Below are 23,158 nucleotides of genomic sequence, written 5' to 3'. Positions count from 1 at the left end.
CATGTTGCAGTAAAAAAGGATGTTTACCCAGGGTTGTCGGCACAGCCTTCATGCTGTGTCCCCCCCACTGCACATCATGTGCAGGCCAAACACAAACCTCTCATGGGCCCACAGGTTAGGTGCAGAGGACAGACATGCAAGGCCCAGAACAGACACAGCATGGGCACAGAATGGGGATGCAGGCTCAGAACAGACACCCGGGCAGCCTGCCACTTGAGGTCTTAGCAGGTATGGTCCTTTTTCAGCTGTGAGTTCCCTCTGCTCAGGCCCTTAGATGGATGCTCCCTCCATACCTCCTTCCTACCTCCTCACTTAATCCTTACTATAAGGCTGGGAGAGTGGTTCACGCCTGTAATCCCACACTCTGGGAGGCCGAGATGGAAAGATTACTTAAGGCCAGGAGTTCGAGACCAGCCTAGGCAACATAGTGAGACCCTGTCTCTAAAAAAATTAAAATTAGCCAGGCATGGTAGTGCGTACCTATAGTCTCAGCTACTTGCTTAGGCAGGAGGATCACTTGAGCCCAAGAGTTTGAGGCTGCAGTGAGCTATGATCTATGATGACACCACTACAGAGCAAGACCCTGATTCTAAAAATAAAAATTAAAAAAATAAACAACAAAACTCACAACCTTCTGCCCTCCAAGGTGGGTCTTAGGATCCCATTTAATAGACAAGGATATAGGGGCTCAGAGACGTTCCTTAACTTACCCAAGGGGAGAGAGGAAAAAGGAAGGATGCAGGGAGGTACCTATAGAGAGCCCCAGGATAGCAGAGCTGGGAGAGCTAGACCTGAAGAAGTTTCTAGTCTTCTTTATGGGAGAGGGGACACTGAGTTGGTTAGGTTGTGTGGAGAATTCCTCATTGAGCTGGAACTTGGGGATTTGGCTCCAGGCAGGTGGGGCCAGCCAGAAGGGTTGCCCTGAGGGGCAGATGGTAACCTATGAAACACTCTCCCCTCTGCATTAGGGAAGGGAGAGTTTCAGCCAGGACACCCCTACCCTGGAGACCGAGACATGTGCAAGACACCTCTTGGGGGCATAGCTGCCCATACCTGGCTTCCCCACAGCCAGGATCACTTGGCAGGAGGATCACTTGCAAGGGAGGTCAGAGCTGTTGCCAACATTCACAGCAGTGTCCCAAGGCGCAGAAGCCCCCAGAAGGAGCCAAGGAGACTTAGTCCCCAGAGGGCAAAGGTAACCCATACACATGGGCTTGTGTAACCACCCATGGGCGGGCTGGGCATTGTTGTTCTTGGGAAACCTTGCAACTGAGATTTGGAAAAGAGACCTCCAGGGTCATGTCTTTCACAGCATAGACTCTGCCCTGAGGACATGGGTCACAGTGAGAAGGCCCTTCCCTGCACAACCCCCAGGCCAGTTGCCAGAACAGCAGGGTGAACATGGTATCAAGAGGTCAGGCTCAAGCCTACACTGTCCAGCCTCCCCAGCCCTTCAAGATAGCCCAGGCCACAGGAACACCAAACCAGCAAACTTGGGAAAGGCCATTGTCCTCTGCAATGGAGCTTGAATCAGCATTATTCTCTCCAGTATTGATACCTCATAGCCTTCTCTGTCCCCTGCAGAAGGCTGAACACCAGACCATTCCAGAGCAGGACACGAGCATCTGCTGCCCTTGTTATGGCTCCCGCAGCCCAGGCCTGGCTGCCCTGCATGGTCATGACATCTCCTGACATCTCTGGGCAGCATCCGGAACAGGATGTTTCACCAGCAGCCTCTTCACCCAGCTGACCTTGATAGGGGGCACATGGAGAGAGAGGAGACTGCCAGCTGCCCCAGACAAAGCTTGCTGGTTCTGCCCTTACCCTCTGCCCAGGCTCTTGGTTCCATGAGCCATAGTGGAAGCTCATTGGAGGCTGGAATGTTTGGAGGAAAACTTTCTGATGGGAGGTGATGGGGAGAGCAGCTGAGAAGGGGCTGGGCATGGTCTCCCTGGGTGTCAAAATTCTAGAATCAGTGAATCTCTGCAGCTCAAGACCTTGTGCCTACAGTGTCTGAGATGTGTGTTGCTCCACACCTGCTGGGGAACCAGCTTCTAGGTAAGCTCTCAGACATCCCACAGTGTTGGCATCACAAGGCCTCTGAGATATAGCCCTCCAAGTTTTCTATGGCTGCAAAACAAACCATTTCTAAACGTAGTGCTTTAAAACAATAATGGTTTAATTTCTCACAATTCTGGTGGTTGTCCTGGCTGTTCTGCAAACCTAAGCTGGGATTAGGCCACTTAATCTGCTGCATTCAGCTGGAAGGTCCAAGGTGGCCTCATTGGCAACTCCGAGGCCTTCATGCTGTCAACTGGCCTCCGTGCACCTCCTCTTAGTGCCTGATCCTCCAGAGTCTCTCTCTTCAGCAGAATAGCCTGGACTTCCCTGCAGCATGGTTCCTGACTTGGGGGAAGAGGAGACAGGGAGGGAAGGCCGGCAGGCCTCTCTAGGGCTGAGCCTGGAACTGGCACAGCATAATTGCATTTTTTCAAAGCAAGTCGTGAGGCCAAGCCAGATTCAAGGAGAGGGAAAATACAAACCAACTCTTGGCAATAGGAGTAGCAAAGACTCTGTGGACACCTCTCATCCACCGTGGACCAGGAGAGTCAGGACAGAGCCAGATTGCCTGACCGAGACCTGGAAACTTAAAGATGGATGAAGTCCCTGTTCCTGCCCTGGGGACGCTCTGCCCTCAGTCCCCAGACCATGAGCTTCCTGAGTCCCTCTGCTCACACTGACCCTGGAGGCCTGGCCTGGGGGTGGGAAGGGCTGGGATTGGAGCTGCACAGGGAGGTGGGGAGGAATTAGGTCCCTCTTCATATCAACTGTTGAAGCATCTGAATTTGATCTAGGGATGGGCTTTGGCTATGGGATGTGGGGAGAGGGTGCCCCTTCCATGCAGAGGCCCATCCCACAAAGGCTTGAGCAGAGCCTGAATGTGGACACAAGGCAGGCTCCACTTAGCTCTCCATGTTCACCTATCCACAGGTAAGGCTGTGACAGATTAACTGAGGCCACCTGTCCTGGGGAGGCTGGTCCTAAGGGACCCCAGGTCCCCCTCTCCTCTTCCAGGTGGTCTCCTGCACAGGTGCCAAGTTACCACCACACTGAGCTGCATTCAACAGACCCAGATGTTGGACAGCCAAGTCGGTTCCCTGAGGACCCACCCCTCCTGTGTGCTTTCATCTAATGTATTCACTCAGCCACTTGACAAATATTTATTCAGCACCCATAAGATCACAGGCACTGTGCTCGTCACAGAGGATGTATCAAGTGAGCAAAAGAAAAAAAACGCTCTCCTCTTGGAGCTGAGATTCCTGAGAGGGCGGGAGGGAGTGTGTTTGTAGACAATAAACAAAATAAATGAGTAAATTACAGAGTTCTGTGGCTGCCGTAACAAATCACCCACTTGGTGGCTTAAACCCAACAGAAATGTGTGCTCTCACAGTTCTGGAGGGCAGACATCTGAGCCTCACTGCTATCTCTGCCTCCATTTTCAGGGGGCCTTCTTCCCTGTGTCTCTCTGTGTTTCCTCTTCTCATAAGGACATTAGTCACTGGACTTAGGGCTCACTCCAAATCAAGAGAGCCTCATCTTGACATACTTTATTATATCCGCAAAGACACTATTCCCAAATAAGGTCACATTGTGAGGTTCCTGGTGGACATGAAGTTTGGAGGGAGACACTGTTCAACTCGCTATGGCCGCGTGCACAGGTTCTAGGGGTTAGAACATGGACATTTGAGGGACCACCATTCAACCCACTGCAAATACATTAGGGATTTGGAGAAAAATGAAGCAGGGTAATACAGAAGAGGGGCCCCGGGGCGGGATGGGGAAGGCAGGCGGAGTATTCAATAGGGTAGTGAGGAAAGACCTCACTGAGAAGGTGATATTCAAACAAAGACCTCAAGGAAGTGAGGGGTGACCGTATGGCTATCTGAATGAAAAGCATCCAGGCAGAGGGAACAGGTAGTAGAAAGACCCTGAGGCAGGAGTGTGCCCAGTGCATCTGAGGAACAGGAGGCTGGAGCAGAGTAAGGAGGCTAGAGTGGTGGTAGGGTGGGATCGCTGGGGCCTTGGAGGCCATATTTAGGACTTTGCCTTCACCCAGAGGGATATGGGAGCTGAGGCAGAAGAGAAACTGACTTTGTTTCCATTCTCACTGCAGAGCTTAGCGTAGACTGTATGGGGCCACCGGCTGAAACGTAACTGCCCACTTCCCCGCCCCACCAGGGCTGGACATGGGCAGCACGCCCTCCACGGCTCTGGGGTGGCTTCCCAGGACTGTGTCATAGACAGGCGCCTCCGATCCCCTGCCACTGGACCCCCTGCCTGCCCACAGGGCTCAGGTTTCTCCTCGTCAGCTGTATCCACCAGAGCTTGGGAAAGTCAGCTTTCCAGGAAGATTTCGTCATTTTCCATTCGGAAAAGTTTGCTGCTCCCACCACTCCCTCCTCTAATCCCAAGGCTGAGAAACAAGCGTTGAGACTTTCTGGAGCTCAGAAAGGCCCATGGGCTGGGGCAGGCGGAGCTTCCAGCCTGCTTCATGGCCACCTGCAACCAGAACCGCCCCATTCCCCAGCTGGCCAGACTCCCACTTCCTGGGGGGTCCTTACCTGCCCCCACCCCATGCTTGCTCCCCATGGGATTCTCTGTGGACTCCCCCATCATAGTCTTCTGCCCTGACACCTCTGTGGCCTGCTAAGGGGGAGGGCACCAGACAGAGAAGGCACTGGAGAGAGCTGCGAGAGGAGGGAAGAGGGCTAGGCTGCCCGCCTCCAGGACTCTCTCACGAAGGCAGAGCCACTGATGGGAACCAAGCATCTGCCCTGACTTCGAAGGTGAGTGGAAAATTCCCTTAGCGCCTCTGCACCAGTGTTTTCCCCTCACCTCTATTGCCACTGTGGGACCTGTCAACACGTATAGAGTCTGCCAGTGTTTGCAGGGCCTATCAGCGTTTGCAGAGCCTGCCTGGTCACAACGCCTGTTGTTATTTGCTGAGATAGTTTCTTTCATTGCTCCAGGAGGCCCCACCCACTGCACAATGGTGACCAGTAAAGTTTCCTCTCTCCCTCACCCCTACCCTGCCCCACACTCCTCCCTGAGGTCTCCCCAGGTATCCACAAGGCATTTCCCCAAACGCCCTGAGACTTAGACCTACAGAAACCCCACAGCAAATCCGCACACTCCCCATTGCACCTTCACTCATGAGCCCTGTATAAGCCAAGGTGTGGGGGGCCAGATGGGGCTCCATCCCCATGAAAACAGAGCGGCCATCCCCTCCTGAGCTCAGGCCTGAAAGAAAGCACAATTTAAAGTCAAGCGGAAATAAGCCTCTGTCATTTTGTAGCTGTGGCATTTGGGCATCCACTCGAGTTTCTGAGTCTCAGTTTCCTCATCTATAAAACAGGGATGCATCAAGGCATATGGCTGTGGTAAGCTCAGCTGAAAGAAGACGGAATCGTCGATTGGCTGCCAGTGACACACCTAGTTGTGCCAGGCATGGGGTTCAGTTCGTCCTCAAAAAATCTTCCAAGAGGTGAAAGAAACCCCAGGCTTTCCTGATATTAGCTCTGAGTGGTGAAAATAAGCCTATACAAGTCTGAGCAGGGACTCACCTCACCCTAACCCTGACAGGGCAGAAATGTGTCAGGAACTTGGAGAGGGCTGATGTGGGAGCCCTCAGCCACGAACCTTTCTCCTCTCACCATTCTCAATGTTGCTTTGACAGTGCGTGCAGGCGGAGGGATAGCGCTCCCCTACTGACTGTGAGCATGCTGAGGATGGGGCTGTGTCTCCCCCTCAGACTGGGGCTCCCTGAGGACAGGGCTGCGTCTTCCCTCAGACTGGGGCTCCCTGAGGACAGGGCCACGTCTCCCCTCAGACTGGGGCTCCCTGAGGACAGGGCCACGTCTCCCCTCAGACTGGAGAGCCCTGAGGATGGGCCATGTCTCCCTTCTGAGACTGAGGCTCCGTTTGCTCTCAGCCCCTAGGCTCTCCAGCTGGACTCCTTTCTCACAGAACGGCCACCCAAGAGAACAGGGTGACAGGGTCTGCTGAGCAGAAGTGCATAGGGCAGGTTGGGGGTACTCCTGAGGAGAGACGTGCTGATAAAGGGTAATTTCCCTGAGCACTTGGCTTGGGATAGACTAGGGCTGCAATCAGAGGGTTCTGTTTGGAGCTTCCAGTCAACTGTCTCTATTAAGTGCCTGCTGTGTGCAAGACCCACTGACAGGTGCTTTGGGAGGACCAAGAGGACTTATGCATGGTGTCTGAGCTCTTGGGAGAGAGGCTGATGCCTGGTAGGGGATGCACAGACACACAGGGCACCTGGGAGAAGAAAGGGAGCGAGTTCCTCAGTCAGGCAGCCTTCTCAAAGGAGACCCTGTTAGGGTCCAGTTTAGGGCAGTGGTCAGTGACTTTGGAGCTTTGGGCCTGGGGGAGCCCCTGCACCTTTTCCCATCCTGCCACCTCTCCCCCTCCCATGCTTATCTGGCAACCTTGGTCCATGTTTTCCCTGGAGCATGTCCTTCCTGCTCCCCTCAGTCCCCACTCAGGGCTAAGCCCTCTCTTTCGCTTCTGCCCAGCAAGTCCAAGGCTGGATACCAGGGTGCAGGGGAAGGAGCTTGCTCAAGAGCCCATTGAGGGCCCCTTGGGAGCCACCTCCTGGCTCCTGAGCCTAGGAGTGTCTAGGACCATCTTACAAGAAGTGTAGATGATGAGGTGCTCTAGAGAAAGAAGGGGGAGCCCAGGAGGAAGCTGTCTCTTCCATCTTCTGCCTCCATGCCCAAATCCTTTAGAGAGAACAGGTTCTAGAACCCATCCAGCAGTGGGCTCTCACCAAATTGTCCCATTTCCTCTCCCCACTCAATAAGGTGAAGCCGACTCATTCTCTTCTCAGCCCTGCCCTGGGTTCTGGAGCAATGAAGAACGGGGGATGCTCAGCTGGGGCTCCCCACTCAACACATCAGGGTAAAATGGGCCCCTAGCAGTAATGATGATGAGGGAAGATGAATGTGACCCATCCTCACAGATCCCCAGTCCAATGGGAGACACAGCCCCATCCTCAGGGAGCCTCAGTCTGAGGCAGACACAGCCCCGTTCTCATGGGGCCCCAGACTGAGGGGAGACCCAGCCCTGCCCCTTCAGGGCTGGTCTGACTTGACCTTCAACATCTCAATCCCCACGCTGGGAGTGATGACCAAGAGGTCACCTGAGCCACTTCCTGTCTTAGGTCAGAGTCCTTTCACTCACCCCGTGAACTGAGGACAGAACAGGCATGGGACAGGAAGGGAGCCTAGAGACCCCTGATCTAATTGGCCATTGCCTCACAGGCCCCTTTGTTGTCACCTGTGGGGCCCCAGACTCTCCCAGCATCCTACCAAATAGCATTTCTCTCCATTTAGGAGTGACCCCGGGAAATGGCCTTGCCCTGTCCCGTCAACCCCTTCCCTTGCCCCAGACACTGATAATGGCTGAAGAGCAGGCCCGTGGGGTGAGGGAGTAGGGGAGGCCTGATAAGCTGACCTTCCTCAGCTCCTGTTGTGGCTGAGGCAGGCTGGTGGGCTGTTTGGTCTGTGGGCCCATGCTGGAGAGGGTCTCCTGTGAGGTAGGGGCTCCCGGGCTCAAGGCCTCACGGGGTTGAGACAGCCCGTACCTTGACAGGAAGGCCAGGCATGAGAGCCCTGCTGAGGTTCCTTCCGCCAGGACATGGCCCCTTTCTGGCCCATCAGGACATCCACCTTACTCCATGGTCCCCACCCCAGGAGATAAGGGGCTCCCCTGAGCCTCCCCCACAGCTTCTAGCACCCCGCAGAGTCCCTCAGGTCCCTGTTACTCTCCTGTCCAGAAATCTTGACCCCAGCAAGGTAAAGAGGAGGAGGGAAGAGTTGTGTCCCCACAGGAAACTGAGGCAGAGAGACTGGCAGAGACCTCCCCAAACACCACCTGTCCACTCCTCAATGGTAGTGTGGTAGAGTGATAAAAATCTGGGGTATCGATTGGGGGAATTGAACCTGAGCTGCCTATTAAATATTATAAATAGTTTTGTTCAGTGTGAGAATGGCATGCTGGTTTATACAGAAAATTTGGTTTAATTTTAGAGATGCATTCTTAAATGAGGAGAGGTGACATGCTATATGTCTGTAATTTACTTTTTAATATTTCAGCACAGAAAAGATGAAGCAAATCTGGCAAACAAAATGTTCATTATGCTATCCTGGTAATCAGTATTTGTAGTTTCATTGCACTGCTCTCTCCCTTTGTCTGAATTTTTAAAATTTCTCATAAAATTTCTCATTAAAAAAAAGACAAATGCTGTTCTAACCTAGGTTTGAATACCAATTCTATTTCCTTGCTGTGTGACCTTAGGCAAGTCACTAACCTCTCTGGGCCCCATTCTCTTCACTGTTGTGATGTTTAAACATAGTAATGGATAGGGTGCACTAGTACAGTACTTCAGACATAGTAAGTGCTCAGTTAAAAATGGTTGTTTTTGTAGCCTGGGAAAGTAGCTCATGCCTGTAATCCCAGCACTTTAGGAGGCCAAGGCAGGAGGATCACTTGAAGCCAGGAGTTTGAGATCAGCCTAGGCAACATAGCAAGACCCCATTTCTACAAAGAGTAAAAAATAAAAATAATAGAAAAGGATCATTATTTGTAAAATGAATGGAAGAGGTGTGTGTGCTTGTGTGTGTGTGTGTGTGTGTGTTAGGGGGAGTGTCTTCTTAAACTCTCAGCCTCAGTTTCTCAGCCCTCAGGGAGCAGTAGTTAATTATTTGGGTCAACAGCCACACCCTCAGTCCCTACTCCATGCCACAGGTTGTGCTGGGTGCTGGGAGAGGAGAAGGATTTGGGCTGCAGTGCCTTTCTTCACAGGACCAGTGGACACTGGTTCCTTAGAAGGAACACTGAAGTTAGTGGGCCCCCTTCTCATTTTGCATCCAGCCTAGGAACAGAGCAACTCCGTTTGGCCATGTCCAGTCACCAGCTTTAGGGATAGGCAGAGCTGGGGCGCTACACCCTCAACACCCACACAAAGGAGCAGAGCAGGTAAAACTGAAAGCCCTGTCCCGAGGACAAGGGCAGTGGGGCGTGTGCCGGTAACGGGAGAAGGCCAGCCCTTTCTTATTTTGGGAGGCAGGAGGCAGCAGGTGGCTGGCTGGTGCTGGGACATGTGAACCCTCCCATTGGGGGCCATGTGGTCAACAGCAGGGCAGCCTGGCAGTGCCAGGCTCAGCCTAGGCCCCACATGAGCCCATCAGCCAGAAGCATTTGTGGCCACAGAGGGAGGGAGATGCAGTTTATCCACAAGGGCATCCTCTGTAGCACAGCTTGCAAGTGGGGAAAAGGACACCTGGCACCTGCCCCACCCCCAAATTCCCCAAGGAAGCTGACTCCACGGACCTGAGTGTTCGGAGAAGCTTCCAGTCTAAGTGGGGAGACGCAACCTTTATACCCCAGGAGCCCCTAATCCATGGGAGACACAGCCTCTGCCCTGAGGCAGCCCTCAGTCTGAGGGAGAAGACACAGACCTGGCATCAGAGAGCTCCAAATTTGAGTGGAGAGGCCCATTCTGAGGAGGGGGTTGGCCACAGTGAGGGCACGGGGGCTGCAGGGGCTGGAGCACTCCATTAGGCTGGTGGCAGCCACAATGTTGCAGGTTCCTGCAGGAGCCAAGTTATTTTGGGTGGACAGGAGGAGCAGGCGACTTTCCAGATTAAAATAGCTTTCCCTGGGTGTCATTCCTGAGACGTGTTCGGATCCCAGCAGCATGCTCGTCACACGGTTATGTTCCTCCTGTCCCTCCCAGTCGGGGTGGGCAGGGCCAGGTTGGCAGTCCTGCCCAGGCTGGAGGAGGTAGGAGAGTAGAGATGAGCCTTGCTTCCTAATCAGGGCAGCGTGGAAATGTGAATCCAGTCTCCAGGGCCACTGAAAGCTGCCCACCGCTTGCCCAACTCCTCCTAAAGGGCCCGCAGTTCTAGGAACAGGACACAGTCTGAGCACTGCACAGGAGCGCTCACTCCCTCTTTCCCCTTTACCATTCCTACAGCTCTTGCCTTCTTCCTTTGGCCGCCAGCTCCAGCTATCTCTGATCCCCGTCCCCCATGAACTCTCTGCCTTTCCTGCCCTCCCCCACCCACCACACAGAGGAATCCAGATGCCTTGCACACGTGACTCCTCTGAGCTGGGCAGAGGACCCTGGCCAGGCCCAGACAACATAAATACATCCTGAGAGTTTACATTGTGTGGGCCGGGAGTACACAGCAGTCGGCTAGCTGCTGCCCCTGTTTACCCCTGTTTATTCCCTGGGGGTTCATGGACAGGGCGCCACCATAGGAGGAGGGTGGAGGGAATCTTTGGGTGGCAGCAGCTGTGTGGATGTCAATGGACTAAGAACCCCAGGAAAGCTTGTAGGCCTCACAGGCCACTCCCTCCTACCACGTCCCAGCTGCCCTCCCTGTTCCAATGAAGATGCCGTGATGCACGTGGGAGTCTGAGTACAGAGTGGCCTCCCTGAGTCTGTGGTTGGGGGGCCCCCTGGCCGTCCTTCCCCTTGGCTCTCAGCCCTGCCCCAGGAACCCAGTTCAGGCTTTCGTGGATTTTCTGAGGTCAGGCCAAGCTGGGCCTGGCTTGGGTTAATCATTATTCATGCTGTCTCTGGAACTTTTCCAGGGCGTTTTCATTTTCTGAGCACTTCTCGTCTCTCAGCATCTTCCCCACTGGCTCTGAAAAGCAAATTCTGCTGGGATTGTCCATTGTGTGCATGGTAAGGTTGAGGCCCAAAGGGTATGCCAGCCCTGAGTCCCACCATAGCTATCTGTGGTGCTTGCATTCAAAATCCATGAGAAGCCAGCAGAGGTGACTGCCTCACAGTGACCCTGCACAGAGATCCACTTTACAGATGAGAAACTGAGGCTAAAAGTGGTTCAATGACTTGTCCACGGTTACTCAGCTGGTGAAGTCGCCATTCAAACTCAGCTCTGTCTGGCTCTGACTTCCTGCGTGGTCCTTCCCACCCACAGACCACCTCTTACCCAGAGAGCTCAGATGAGCAGACAAGGGGACAAGACGGTTTTCCAAAAGCTCCACTCTTTCCTAAGGTATTTCTACTGGAATGTCAGAGTGCATTCATTCCTGTGAATTCTTTCTCATTGGTAATGTGAACTCCTGTGCCAGACATTGGTTGGGGGTGGGGGATGGTGGGAAGGACTAATAATAATAATAATAATCATAAAAATAACAAAAGCTAAATGTTTATTGAGCACTTGCTGTATGCATGCTTCTGGTCTAAGTGCTATATAGTAAATACAGTATCTCAGAGAATTCTCACTACAATTCTGTAAGACATGGTATTATTCAGTCCAGTTTACAGCTGAGAAGACTGAGGCACAAAGAGGTATGGTGACTTGTCCAAGGTCAGATGTCAGAGCCAGGATTGGAACCCAGAGCCACTGTGCTGTGTGTAGGAGATCTGGGTGATGACTGACTTCAAAGAGTAGTTTAAGTAGCATGGGTGTGCAGAGAGGCACACACACACAGCAACCAGTGAGGGTACAGGTGAAGCTGAGCCACGGTGTCTGGGAGTAACTGGAGTAGTGCAGGGTGGATTAGGGAAGGGTTCCTGGTGGAGATGGGATGTGTGGCAGGACTTAAAGGATGTGAGAGATATAGACCGTGCCCAACAGTGTGGGGCCCTGGAGCAGGACTATCTGCAAAGAGTCACCCACATGACCTGAACATAGTAGGTGTTGAATAAGTGTTATTGGATGATGGGCGATAGCACCATGGTGGTTGTGATGGAAGTAGCAACAGAGGAGGGAGTGGTCTGGTGGTGCTGGTGGCAATGGTAGCTATGTCAGTGCTGGAGGAAGCAGCGATGATGGTATGACACTGGAGGTGTTAGGTGGTGTTGGTGATGAAGGTGAGAATGGAATTAGCAATAAAGGCAAGAACATAGACACCTTTTACTTTACCATCCTGTATAATCCTTAACAGCAGACACCAACCTCACACATTCTTAATCCTCACAGCTACCTTCAGGTGGTATCCTCATTTTACAAAGGATGACACTGAACCACAAGCAAGTCAAATCCTGCCTGTGCAAGGTCATAAGGCCAGTAAGTACCAGAAACCCGATTGGCTCAGGCTCTCTGCCTTCAGGGCCAGTGGCTCTCAGCTTCCTCCCCACTCGGAGGGAGGGCAGTGTCATGATGCCATGGGTGGGTATTAAGGCAGAGGGCATGCTGCACTCCCAACACAGCAGGCTCAGCTGTGCTCTGTCTGGAGGAGTGGGGTGGAGCAAGACTGAGTGACAGCAAATGCAGTTCTAATCCTGGCCCCACCACCCATGTGCTGTGTGACCTTCTCTGGGCAGTGGCCAGGGTAGATGTCAGCTGCCAGGTGACAGCAGGCCTGCTGGGCAGAGCCAGTGGAGCCTGGCAGGAGCCACACACACCAAGGGGATGAAGTCAGGGGTGAGAAATAATCCTGGAGTCAGAGGAAGGCTTGCTTCGGGTGACATTCCTGGAAAGCTCTGCTCTGATTGGCTTGAGATTGGGGCTTCTACATAGGCCTTTCCAGTCAGGAACAAGTTTATTAATAAACCCTGTCTCTGCCCCCTGCCCTCACCCTGGGGAAAAGGCAGGGCTTCCTGGGGCTCCTGGGGTGGTGAGTTCCATTGAGGGGAGCAGGGACTGAGCCCTTTAATGGGGTGCAAATGCCTTGTAGCTCCCAGACTACATGCTTCTGCCAGAGACTCGGGGGCTTAGGAGAAAGGCCAACAGGAGTGGGTGGCATGCATGTGAGCACATGGGTGTGCAAGCATGCATGAACGTCTGCACGCATAGTGAGGTGTGTGCACATGAGTTCCTGAACAAGGTTATCACGGTAATAATGAACTCCTGGGGGCTCCTGGGTGTATGGGTATATACGGATTGGCCTGTAAGAATGTAAACCTAGGCCAGGTGCAGTGGCTCATACCTGTAATCCCAGCACTTTGGGTGGGAAAGGCAGGATGACCTCTTGAGTTCAGGAGTTCAAGACCAGCCTGGGCAACATAGTAAGACCCCTTTCTCTACAAAAAAAAAAAAAAATTGTTAAATTGGCCAGGCATGATGACACATGACTGTGTTCTCAGCCACTCAGGAGGCTGAGGCCAGAGGATCACTTGAGTCCAGAAGGTCAAGCCTACAGTGAGCTAAGACTGTGCCACCGCACTCCAGCCTGGGTGACAGAGTGAGACCCTGTCTCTAAAAAATAAAAATTAAAAGAGTGTAAACCTGTGTCTCAGATGCTGGGGAGTATATTCTTCATGTGCCCTTGTGAGCACCTAGGTGATGTGTGGGTGGCTGTGGGAGGAGGACTGAGTCTGAGGGTTGCCAAGGCCCTCCCAGGCACTTACCTCTGCAGTTCATTAGCACCCAAAGCCTAAATTTACTGCATTTGCTCCCCCACCCATGGGCTCTGACCTCATTAGGCCCCTGCCCCTTTCCTCAGACAGTGGGGCTGGGAAGGAGGGATGCCTCCTTTTATCTGCAGTGTCGGATCCATTGAGGGAGGAGGGAAACTCCTGGGGGCAGGGGCAGGGGAATGCCAGGGCATGGAACTTAATATAGGCACAGGGCAGGCTGAGGAGGATGTCGTCTCTTATTACACCTGCCACCTGGCCCCCATCACATGATCAGCTCTTGCTGGCGAGGCATGAGCACAGTAAGGAGCACCTACTCCTGGACATTGCAGGAGCCCGCCCTCCACCCTGCCCCCTCCACAAATGGAGCCCTTCTCCCAGCTGCACCTTCTGGGAAGGGCAGGGTCCAGCCAGCCCTCTGCTCAGTGTGGCTCTGGCATGGATCGGCTGAGTGGTCCTGACCCCCAGTGGACCCGGTCAGGAAGGGAGGGAAGATGTGGGGACATCCCACTGACGTTAGCACAGCCACCAAAGGACAGCTTCCTCTGTTGCGTACTCTCCCCCACTTCCCTCTTGACCCTCAGAACCATGGCCCCACACTATGGCATTCCTGTAGGCAGAGCCCTGGGCTAGAACCAGGGGCGACAGCCAGGGTGAGAAAGAGCAGGGGTGGCCAAGTCAGCAGCCCCTTCCAGACCCGCCAGGAGACCAGTGTGGATGCAAAAGAAGGCAGGTTCAAGGCCAGCTCCTCCTCTAAGTCCCTCCTAGATAGGGCTCAGACTGAGGGGAGACACAGCCCTGACTCAGGGAGCCCCAGTCTGAGGGGAGACGCAGCCCCATCCTCAGGGAGCCCCAGTCGGAAGGAATGATCATGCCACTTGTCCTCTCTTGAGTTTCTTGTGTGACCCTGGGGGTTTTACTCAATATCTCAGAGCCTCTGTTTTCTTGTCTGTGTAATGGCAACACTGCCACACACCTCAAAGATGTTTGGTTCATGCCAGTGAGATCACAAAACCTGAGTAAATGTAGCTATTCTTTTTCATTTGGAGTTTTCTTGTGGAAGAAATCACCGCATTTAGGCTTTCTTTGGAGAAGCCAATTGCAGTGGGATCTTGTGCACCTCCCATTCCTCTCCCAAAGACTAATGTCTTAATGGTCTGGCTGTCTGGACATCCTGGCCTTCCCAGGCAGCCCCAGGTTGGACATTTAGAGTCAACAAATATTATGGAAAGTCAGTCATACAAGAGGCCCCAGGCCCGAGGACACCAGTGCAGCAGGGGTTAAGGCAAGCCCTGCAGCCACCCACCCCAGGCCAGTTCATTCTAGAGCTATGCACGAAGAGGGAGAAAGGTCCCTCTCACTAGCTACCTGCCCCAGGCCACTGGTCTGTCAACCTGGGGGACTCTCGACAGCTTCAGAGACTGGCTTCAGGGGACCTGGGGGATATACCTGCTCAAACCTGCAACTGCGAATCAGGACGGGAAGCTGCCAAGAGGTATACGTGTGTGTGTGTGTGTCTCCAGCCCTGTCACAACTGAAGAGTGGAATTCCCTCCCACATGCACTGAACGATGACACCACACATGGCTATCCCAGGGACCAAGCCTTTCTGTGGCCTAGAAGGTCCAGACTCTATCTATAAATGGCCCCAGAAAACAGTCTGGTGGCTTCTGGTCATTCACTTCTTTGGTACTTTGTAAAATTTACTTCTTACTGAGATGTCAGATTTGTGCATCAAATTGTACAAATCGTAAGGGTGCAGCTTGGTGAATTTTATATAATGCCCACATAACCACCACCCGGTACAAGCGCAGAATGTTTTCAGCACCCCAGGAAGCTCCCTGTAGCCCCTCCCAGTCAATTCCACCTTCCAGAGGTCACCACTATTCTGACTTCTATCCCCATAGATCTGCTTTGCCTGTTGGTGAATCTCATGTAAATGGAATCGTAGTGTATGCACTGTTTTGTGTCTGCCTCATGCTGTGCAGTATGATGTCTGTGAAGTTCATCCATGTTGCTCAAGTAACACCAGGTTTTCCTTTTGTATTGCTGTGTAGTATTCCATTAAGTGGATATGCCATAGTTTATGTACCTATTCTGGGACATTTAGGTTATTTCCAGTTTTTAACTAATATGATGCAAGCAGACACAGTATTCCTGTACGTTTTCTGGTGCTCCTAAATATGACAACCCAAATCTTGAGAGCAGATTTTGAGGGCAACGCATGGTTGAGAACTCCAGGGAAGAGGAATTAAAAATGACTGAACTTCTGCTCTGGGCCATGAGCTTTTGTGGATCCACTGGACCAACCACAAAGGAAGGATGACAGAGAAAGAGCAGCTCCCAAGGGGAACTCCTCTGAGCTCATCACTGAGCCTGGAGCCAGCCATGTGTGTGTGTGTGTGTGTGTGTGTGTGTGTGTGTGTGTGTGTGTGTGATTGGATTTGTTGCTGGGGCTGCCATAACACAGTACCACAGACTTGGTGACTCAGTCACCAAACAATAGAAATGCATTCTCGCACAGTGAAGGAGGCCAAAAGTCTGCAATCAAGGTGTTGGCAGAGTCTGTTTCTTCCGGAGGCTCTGATGGAGATTGTTCCATGCCTCTCTCCTTGTTTCTGGGGGCTTCCAGCACCTTGGTATTTCTTGGCTTGCAGCTGCATCACTCCAGTCTCTACTCCATCATCACATGGCCTTCTGCTCTGTGTCTCCATGTCTCTGTTTTCAAATCTTTTTCTCCTTATAAGGACACCAGTCACTGGATTTAGGACCCACTCTAATCCAGTAAGAGCTCATCTTAATTTGATTACATTTACAAACACTCTATTTCCAACTACAGTCACATCCCCAGGTACTGGGGGTTAGGACTCCAACATATCTTTTTAGGATGGGGGTGGGGGGCACAATTCAGCCAACAGCAGTGATTATGACTGTGTGTGTGTGTAAGACTGTGAGTGTGCATGAGTGTGTGTGTATTCATGTGTATACGTGTGAGGGGTAGTGAGTGTGCTATGTGCATGTGCTTGTGAGAACATGTCTGCGATGGTGTTTCTGGGCGTGCTTATGCGGCTGTGGGCATGTGTATATGAGCACATGTGTATACATGCTTATTTTTCCATGACTTGGAGACCCTGCTGGATGAGCTGAGAAGGGCAGCGAGGCAGGACGGTGGCAGCAGCTTGAAGAGGTGCTTGGGGCCAGCCAGGTGAGCAGGCAGGCCTTGCCTCATGAATCTGGAAGAGTAGCTGGTGGATACAGACTCTGAGAAACAAGGACAAGGATATTTGTTGAGTTGGGGTAGAGGCTGGTAGGCCCAGGCAGTAGCTCCTGTCAGTAGTGCCTGTTCCCAGGTCTTCTTCCAGGAATATTCCTAGAAGCCCCCTCCACCCGTGCTCCTGACCCTTGCATCCCATTTGCCTGGACAGAGAGACACTGCCTGACTCCTCCTTCCCCAGGGATAAAAGTCAGCACTCAGTTACCTATTGTGCCAGCCAGGTAGGGGCAGGGCAGGTAGCCAGCCCTTCCCTAGCCCCACCCCCAGTCTAGTCCAAAGGAGCGCCCAATCACCCATCCCGTATACCCTGCCATGCCTCTCAACCTGTATCCTCCACCTTGGCTGGGGCTGGACCCCAGAAATCAAAGAAAAACAGGGGGAGCACATGGTTAGTCAGGTAAGGTCCAGAATGAGGGCTTCTTATCTCCCTAGGGCAGCTCTCTTAGGCAAGCCCACCATCAAGTGAGAGGATATTGGGAAGGTCTCCCCATAGTAATGTCAGCTCAGGGCCTGCTCTGAGCCAGGTTATCTCATTTAAATTTCACAATCAGGCCAGGTATGGTGGCTTATGCCTATAAGCCCAGTATTTTGGGAGGCTGAGACAGGAGGATCGCTTGAGCCCAGGAATTCAAGACCAGCCTGGGCAACACAGCAAGACTCCGTCTCTACAAAAGTTGTAAAAATTAGATGGGGCACATCTGTAGTCCTAGCTACTTATGAGGCTAAGGTGAGAGGACCACTTAAGCCCAGGAGGTTGAGGCTGCAGTGAGCCATGATTGCACCACTGCACTCCAGCCGGGGTGACAACATTAGACCGTGTCTCTAAAAATAAATAAATAACTAAAAATAAAATAAACTTGACAACCAAGTTTAAATGGTGTTCTCATATTCCCATTTTACAGATGCAGTCACTGAGGCCCCAGGGAGTTAAGCGATCTGCCTAAGATTACATGCCTTTGTTTATACACGTTGGAATTTTTCAGTTCTCTCTGGAAATCCAGATCCTCTGCCTCCACCCAGACTCAAACACAACTGCTCCCACCACGGTCCACCTGCGCACCCCACACATATCCTTGAAGTGCAGTCTTCCTCTCATCCTTCCCCAGGAAGACTCCCTGGTCTGTTGGGTAGCAAGTGTTGGGGTGGTCTCTCCTCCCCTCCCATGCTCCTAGTTTCCTCTGTGGGGTCCCAATTTTGTTTCTGGTGTGGCAGCAAGCTCACTGCCTTTTTGAGTACTGTATGCCAGTGGGTTTGCATGCCCACACCTGGAGGAGGGATGTGTGGGCATGAGGGGTGTCTGGACAAGTGGGCTTACTTGCCCACCTGGGGCACATGTAGGCACACTGCAGCGGAATATACATTGCCTAGGTTCTGACTGTGTATGCCTAGGCACAGGCGAATGAGCCTAGGGTGTTCATGAAGGGCCTGCCCCCTGCAAGTTTGGGGGTCTGTAGAATGAGTCCCCATTTCTCTCCCCTTCCCAAATAACTGCCACCAACTTCAGTTCAGACTCCTGGGCCCCAGGTAAGGGGCTGGTGAAAACCGCCTCTGACTGGGAACAGAGACACCTGAGTCTCAAGCTCCACCCAGGCTGCTAGTGCCCTTGAGCAGGCATCACCCCACCCAGGCAGCAGGAGTGTCCTCACCCAGTGGGATAGGGTGACATGGGGGAGGAGGTTTGAAGCAGGGAGAAGGCAGCGAGGCTTTCAGCTCTCCAGATGGGAGGCTCATTACCCTAGCACTCAGTAGGTTGTAGGGAAGGGGGACTGAGCCAGGACTTGGCACTGACTACAAAGGGTAGGGGGCAGCACCCAGCACTCCCGCCGCGGCAGGCCAGGGGAGGGGCTGTGACGTTTGGTGGCCTCATGCAGCTGAGAGGAAGTAGCTAATTGCCAACCTGATGACTGGCGGCTGAGGAGTGGGGTGATGATGCCACTGGCAGAAGCAGGCGCCCTGGCCCAAGGAGGAGGCCCTTCAGTGATGGAGTGGGCCTGCATTCTGCGGAGGGTGAGACTGAGGTGGCTGCAGTCAAAGGAGAAGGGGGCAGGGGTTTGTTGAGGCTGTGACCGTGGGAAAGCGCTTCTCCAGGGCTTCCCTCAGCTTCAAGGAGAAAGAGTTCAGAGGCCCTGAGGGGACGAAGGGACTTGGGAAGGGGCTGCAGGGGGATGGGTTGGGGGGAAGGAGGTTCCTATTCTTGCTCCCCTTCTGTCTATGCTCCCCCAGTGTTCCTGTCTCTCCCCTCCCCCACCTTATCCCCCTCTTTGGCCCCTGTGGCCAAAGTTGTTAAGGAAGGAGGGAGTAGACGGAGGGTTCTTTTCACCAGAAGACCCCTAGGCACAAGCAGCCCACCTCACTGATGGTCAGAGCATCCAGAAGAAGTGGCGAGACTTCAGCTGTCCTCAAAGCAGGAAGAGGGAGTGTTTCTGGCAGAAAGAACAGTACAAGCAAAGGTTAGGCAGTGGGGTCTGGAGAGGCTGATGGAGGACTGGGACTTGCTTTCAATGGTTATGAGAGAAGGTGGGCGGATGTTCTGCACCAAGGGCCACACTTCCTTCCTGAAAGAAACCGAGGGTACCCAGCACCCGGAGCTTCTCCCACATGCTGGCCACTGCCTCTGGCCCTGGCAGACCTGGCCCTCAACTGCCTGAGCAAGCCTCACAGGATGGGGGACCCCACCTCCATTATTTCCAAGTGCATCAACCCCAAAGGACTGAAGCCCTGAGTCCCAATAAACAGGTCCCATCCATGTGTAGGCCAGTCAGCTGGGCCCCTAGCACCCCCTATGGGCAGTAAGCAACACTAATGGAGGAGGAGCCTCCAGCAGCCTGGGGTGGGGGTGGGGGTGGGGGTGGGGGTGGGGGTGGGAGAGTGAGGGGTGAGGCAGGAGACACAGATTTGCCCTCTAGGAAGCACACAGACCATGCCTCAGGAAACCCCAGTGTCACAGGTCACAGACACTGACCTTGAAGTGTTACTCTCATGGGTGAAATTTAGCCCCTGTCCTCAGGAAGCTCCCAGTCTGATGGGGGCCACATGTAGTGCTCTCAGAGCTGCCTTCTTTAGGTTGAAACCGCATCTGGCTTCATGAAACTCCCAGTGTAAGGGGAGAGACATGACCCCTGCCTTTAGGGATCTCTCAAATCGGGGAGACCCACTGGATTTTCGGGAACCATCAATCTGTTTCCAGACATGGATTAGACATTTTAGTGCCTCAAGGGCTGCCAGGAAAAACCAAATACAAGACATTCAATTGAATTGAATATCAGATAAACAACGAATAATAGTTTAGCATAAGTCCCATACAATATTGTCCCATACAATATTTGGGACAGACTTATGCTATTTAAAGTATTCAGTTTAACTGGACCTCCTGCGTTTTTATTTGCCAAACCTGGCAACCCTAGGTGCCTCCAGTTTGAGGGAGGAGAGAGGACACCCCCTCCACCCCAGACGTGGGAAAGCAGGTAAACACCTCGGCGTGCTCCGGAGGGCAGGGGTGGGGCAGGAGGAGAGTCCTGGGGCTCCGGCTCGCGGCAGTTTAAAATTCCTTCCAGGCCAGAGCCCTAATCCCTCGGTGCACAATGGCCGCCTTCTCCCCCGCCGCCCGCGCCCACGCCCTCCCCCGCGGGGCCGTGGCACTGCCACCAAGGGCCTCTTTAAGCCCCTTTGAAGCCGCGGAGCCCCGCGCCGCGGGAGGCCCCGCCGCTATGCCAGCTATGCCAGCTATGTCCCTGCTGCCGCCGGCCGCCACCTCTCCCCCATTAATGCTGGCTAATCTGGCTAATAAATAAACTTCCCTCCCAGCCCCAGCCCCGCGCCGACTCCTCCCCGCCCCCGCAGAATCGATGTCAGGGCTCGACTACAGCAAGCGGCCCGGCCCCACTCCACCTCACTCCCTCAAGATGTAGTTGACGTTTTTTCTTATAGCTGCCCTAGGTCTGTAGCCCGTCTCTGATTCTCGGGGAGACGTGGGATTTGGGAGGTCTCCGCCTGGCCACTGCGTTTGCCTTCCTCTTTTCCAGTCCACCTGCGCACCAGGGGCAGGGCACGTGGCTGGGTGAAGCCGCTGGCCTGGATACGGAGGACTCGCGGGCTGGCAGAGCGCGCGGCGGCGGCGGGAGGAGACGCAGGTCACGCTCCCTTCCCGCCGCCGACGGGGCGCGCGCGCCGAAGAGCCCGGGACAGGTGACTGCGTCTGCACCTCCCCCGGCGGGAGTCCCTTCTTCGCGGCCTCTGCCGCCCCCTGCGTCCCCTCCTGGGCTTCCGAGAGTCTGACTCAGCCAAGCTTGCATCGCTTCGCCTCCTACAACACACCCCGAGCGCGAGGAAAAATTACAGGATTTCAGGGGCACGGCTAATGCGCTCTAATTACCCACCGCCGTTGTCATCCGCGGCGCTCCGCGGCGCTGGGCCAGCGCGCCGTAATTAGGCCGCCGCTCCGCGGTCCCAGAACCCTCCCCTCGCCACCCCCGACCCACCTCGCGGTCCCCAGGACCACTGGCTGCCGCCTCCTGCCGCCCTCCGGGACTGCCCCTCAGTCCCAAGAGAGCTCTGAGGCCGCATTGGGGGGTAGAACTTGGGGAGACCGAAGCCGGCCCCTCCGCTAAACCTACAGTCCTAGAAGGTCTCCGCTGGAAGAGACTGGGAGAGTGGGGAGGGACCAGGGACCTATTTAGTTGACAGAAACACCGAGGTCTCCTGGAAAGTTAGTCTTCAGTGGGAGGAATGGCAAAGGCACGCAGGGCAGCAGTACCCACGTTTGGGCACGGAGAAGGGAAGGGAAGCCCGCCCAGCCAGAACTCCCAGACCCGCTCGTTTAACAGTGGCTTTATGAGCAGCACAACGGGCTCCCTCCCCTGGCAGGGAAATTACCTTCCTGCCGAGAAAGGTGACATCCCCACCACAGACACGGAGGCCCCGCCCGCTGGCCAGCTGTAGCCTGCTGGTCCTAGGGAAGCTGGTGAGGAGTGAGGTGGCTCTGGCCTCCCATGTCCAGTAGGGTGAGAGAGGCCCTGAAGATAGAAGCCAGGCCTGAAGGCCAGAATTAAAGGGGTAGCTTGGCCATCAGCTCCTTCCCCAAACCAGGCTCAGAGCTCTTTTCTACCAGGAATTCTTTCCTGAGGTCCAGGGGGTTGCAGAGTCATGGCCTTGGGCCATGTTTTATCTTCAGTGAGGTTTTGTTTGGCTTGCAATGAGTACATAGGTTTTAGGTTGAATGTGAGAGGCTGCAGACAATGTGGGTTCCCTGGGTGCCCTCCCAATGCAGGTGGACCTCTGATTTAGACCGGCCCGCTGGCCTGTGCCTTCATCCTTTTCCTCAGGGGCAGGATCTTAGTCCCCATGATTGCTGCCCCTTTGTGGTCTGCATGTTTCTTGGTAAGCGTGCCCAGTCAAGTGTATCTGGGAGCCCCCTCTTCTCTATCATGGTCAGGTTCCCCACATGCAGTGGCTGTGGTGGCTGCACATGCTCCTGGATACCCCTCTGGCACTCCCTTTTGTCATCTTGAGTTTCAGTACGTGACTTGGGTGGCACCCTATATTCTCCAGCAGGGATGGCAGCTATTTTTCTGCCATGAGACTAGAGGTTGCTTGAGAACAGGAAATTGGATCTCTCCCTTCAGACTGGGGTTTCACTAAGGGCTGGAGAAGGGGGGAATATGGGAGGATTATCTTCCATCACAGGGAGCACTCCGAGGGCAAGGCTGTGTCTCCCTCAGTCTGGGCATCCCTGAAGACAGGGCTGTGTCTCCCTCAGGCTGGGGCTCCCTGAGTCATGGCTGTGTCTCCTCTCAGACTGGGGCTCCCTGAGGATGGGTCTGTGTCTCCCTCAGACTGGGGATCCCTGAGGACAGGGCTGTGTCTCCCCTCAGACTGGGGCTCCCTGAGTCAGGGTTGTCTCCCCTCAGACTGGGGCTCCCTGAGGGCAGGGTTGTCTCCCCTCTTCAGACTGGGGCCTTCCCCAAAGGACAGGGACTGTGACTCCCCTGGGACGAGGTTCTTTGTGTCTTCTGCATCTACTGAGATTCTCATGAGGACAGGGCTGTGTCTCCCCCTCCATCTGGAGCTCCCTGAAGGCAATGGCCTCTCCCCTCAAATGGGACATTTGCACCCCACCCCACCCTCCGGCTCCCCATGGCGCCCAGGCATTCCTCCCAGGACACCATTTGTCACGCTTTGATGAATGAAACCTACTAAGAATAACTCAGTCCTTGTAGACTCTGAAGGACAGGGGGAGGGAGAGGGAGGAGGCTGGTGATTGTGGGGGTACTGGGGGAGGAGGGACACAATCCATTTATTCAATAGCATTTCCCGGGTGCCCAGCTGAGCACTGGGGGAGACACAGTGAGTGCCACAGAGCCCCCTACTGTGCCATTTCTGCCACGGACAGCCAGGAGTGTCCACAGGTACCCCTGAGACAGAAAGTTCAGGCCCCTGCTTCACAGCCTCCCCATCCCAGCAGTTATTCCCTCA

The 23,158-nt window shown here is 54.0% G+C and overlaps 1 protein-coding gene across 1 annotated transcript; it reads left to right on the top strand.

Moving 5' to 3' along the window:
• The first annotated feature begins 18,613 nt into the window (after positions 1–18,613).
• Positions 18,614–21,116, top strand: LOC111542886 (uncharacterized protein C6orf223). Its single transcript, XM_023212470.1, is given in 6 exon segments — positions 18,614–18,694; positions 19,011–19,137; positions 20,077–20,151; positions 20,710–20,838; positions 20,841–20,877; positions 20,879–21,116. Coding segments are annotated over 6 exon segments (687 nt in total).
• The last annotated feature ends 2,042 nt before the right edge of the window (positions 21,117–23,158 follow it).

This window comes from Piliocolobus tephrosceles, chromosome 5 (genome assembly GCF_002776525.5).
Source record: "Piliocolobus tephrosceles isolate RC106 chromosome 5, ASM277652v3, whole genome shotgun sequence".
In the NCBI taxonomy this organism is placed as follows: domain Eukaryota; kingdom Metazoa; phylum Chordata; class Mammalia; order Primates; family Cercopithecidae; genus Piliocolobus; species Piliocolobus tephrosceles.
Note: the sequence above shows the minus strand (reverse complement) of the source record. Positions and strands in the feature narration are given on the sequence as shown.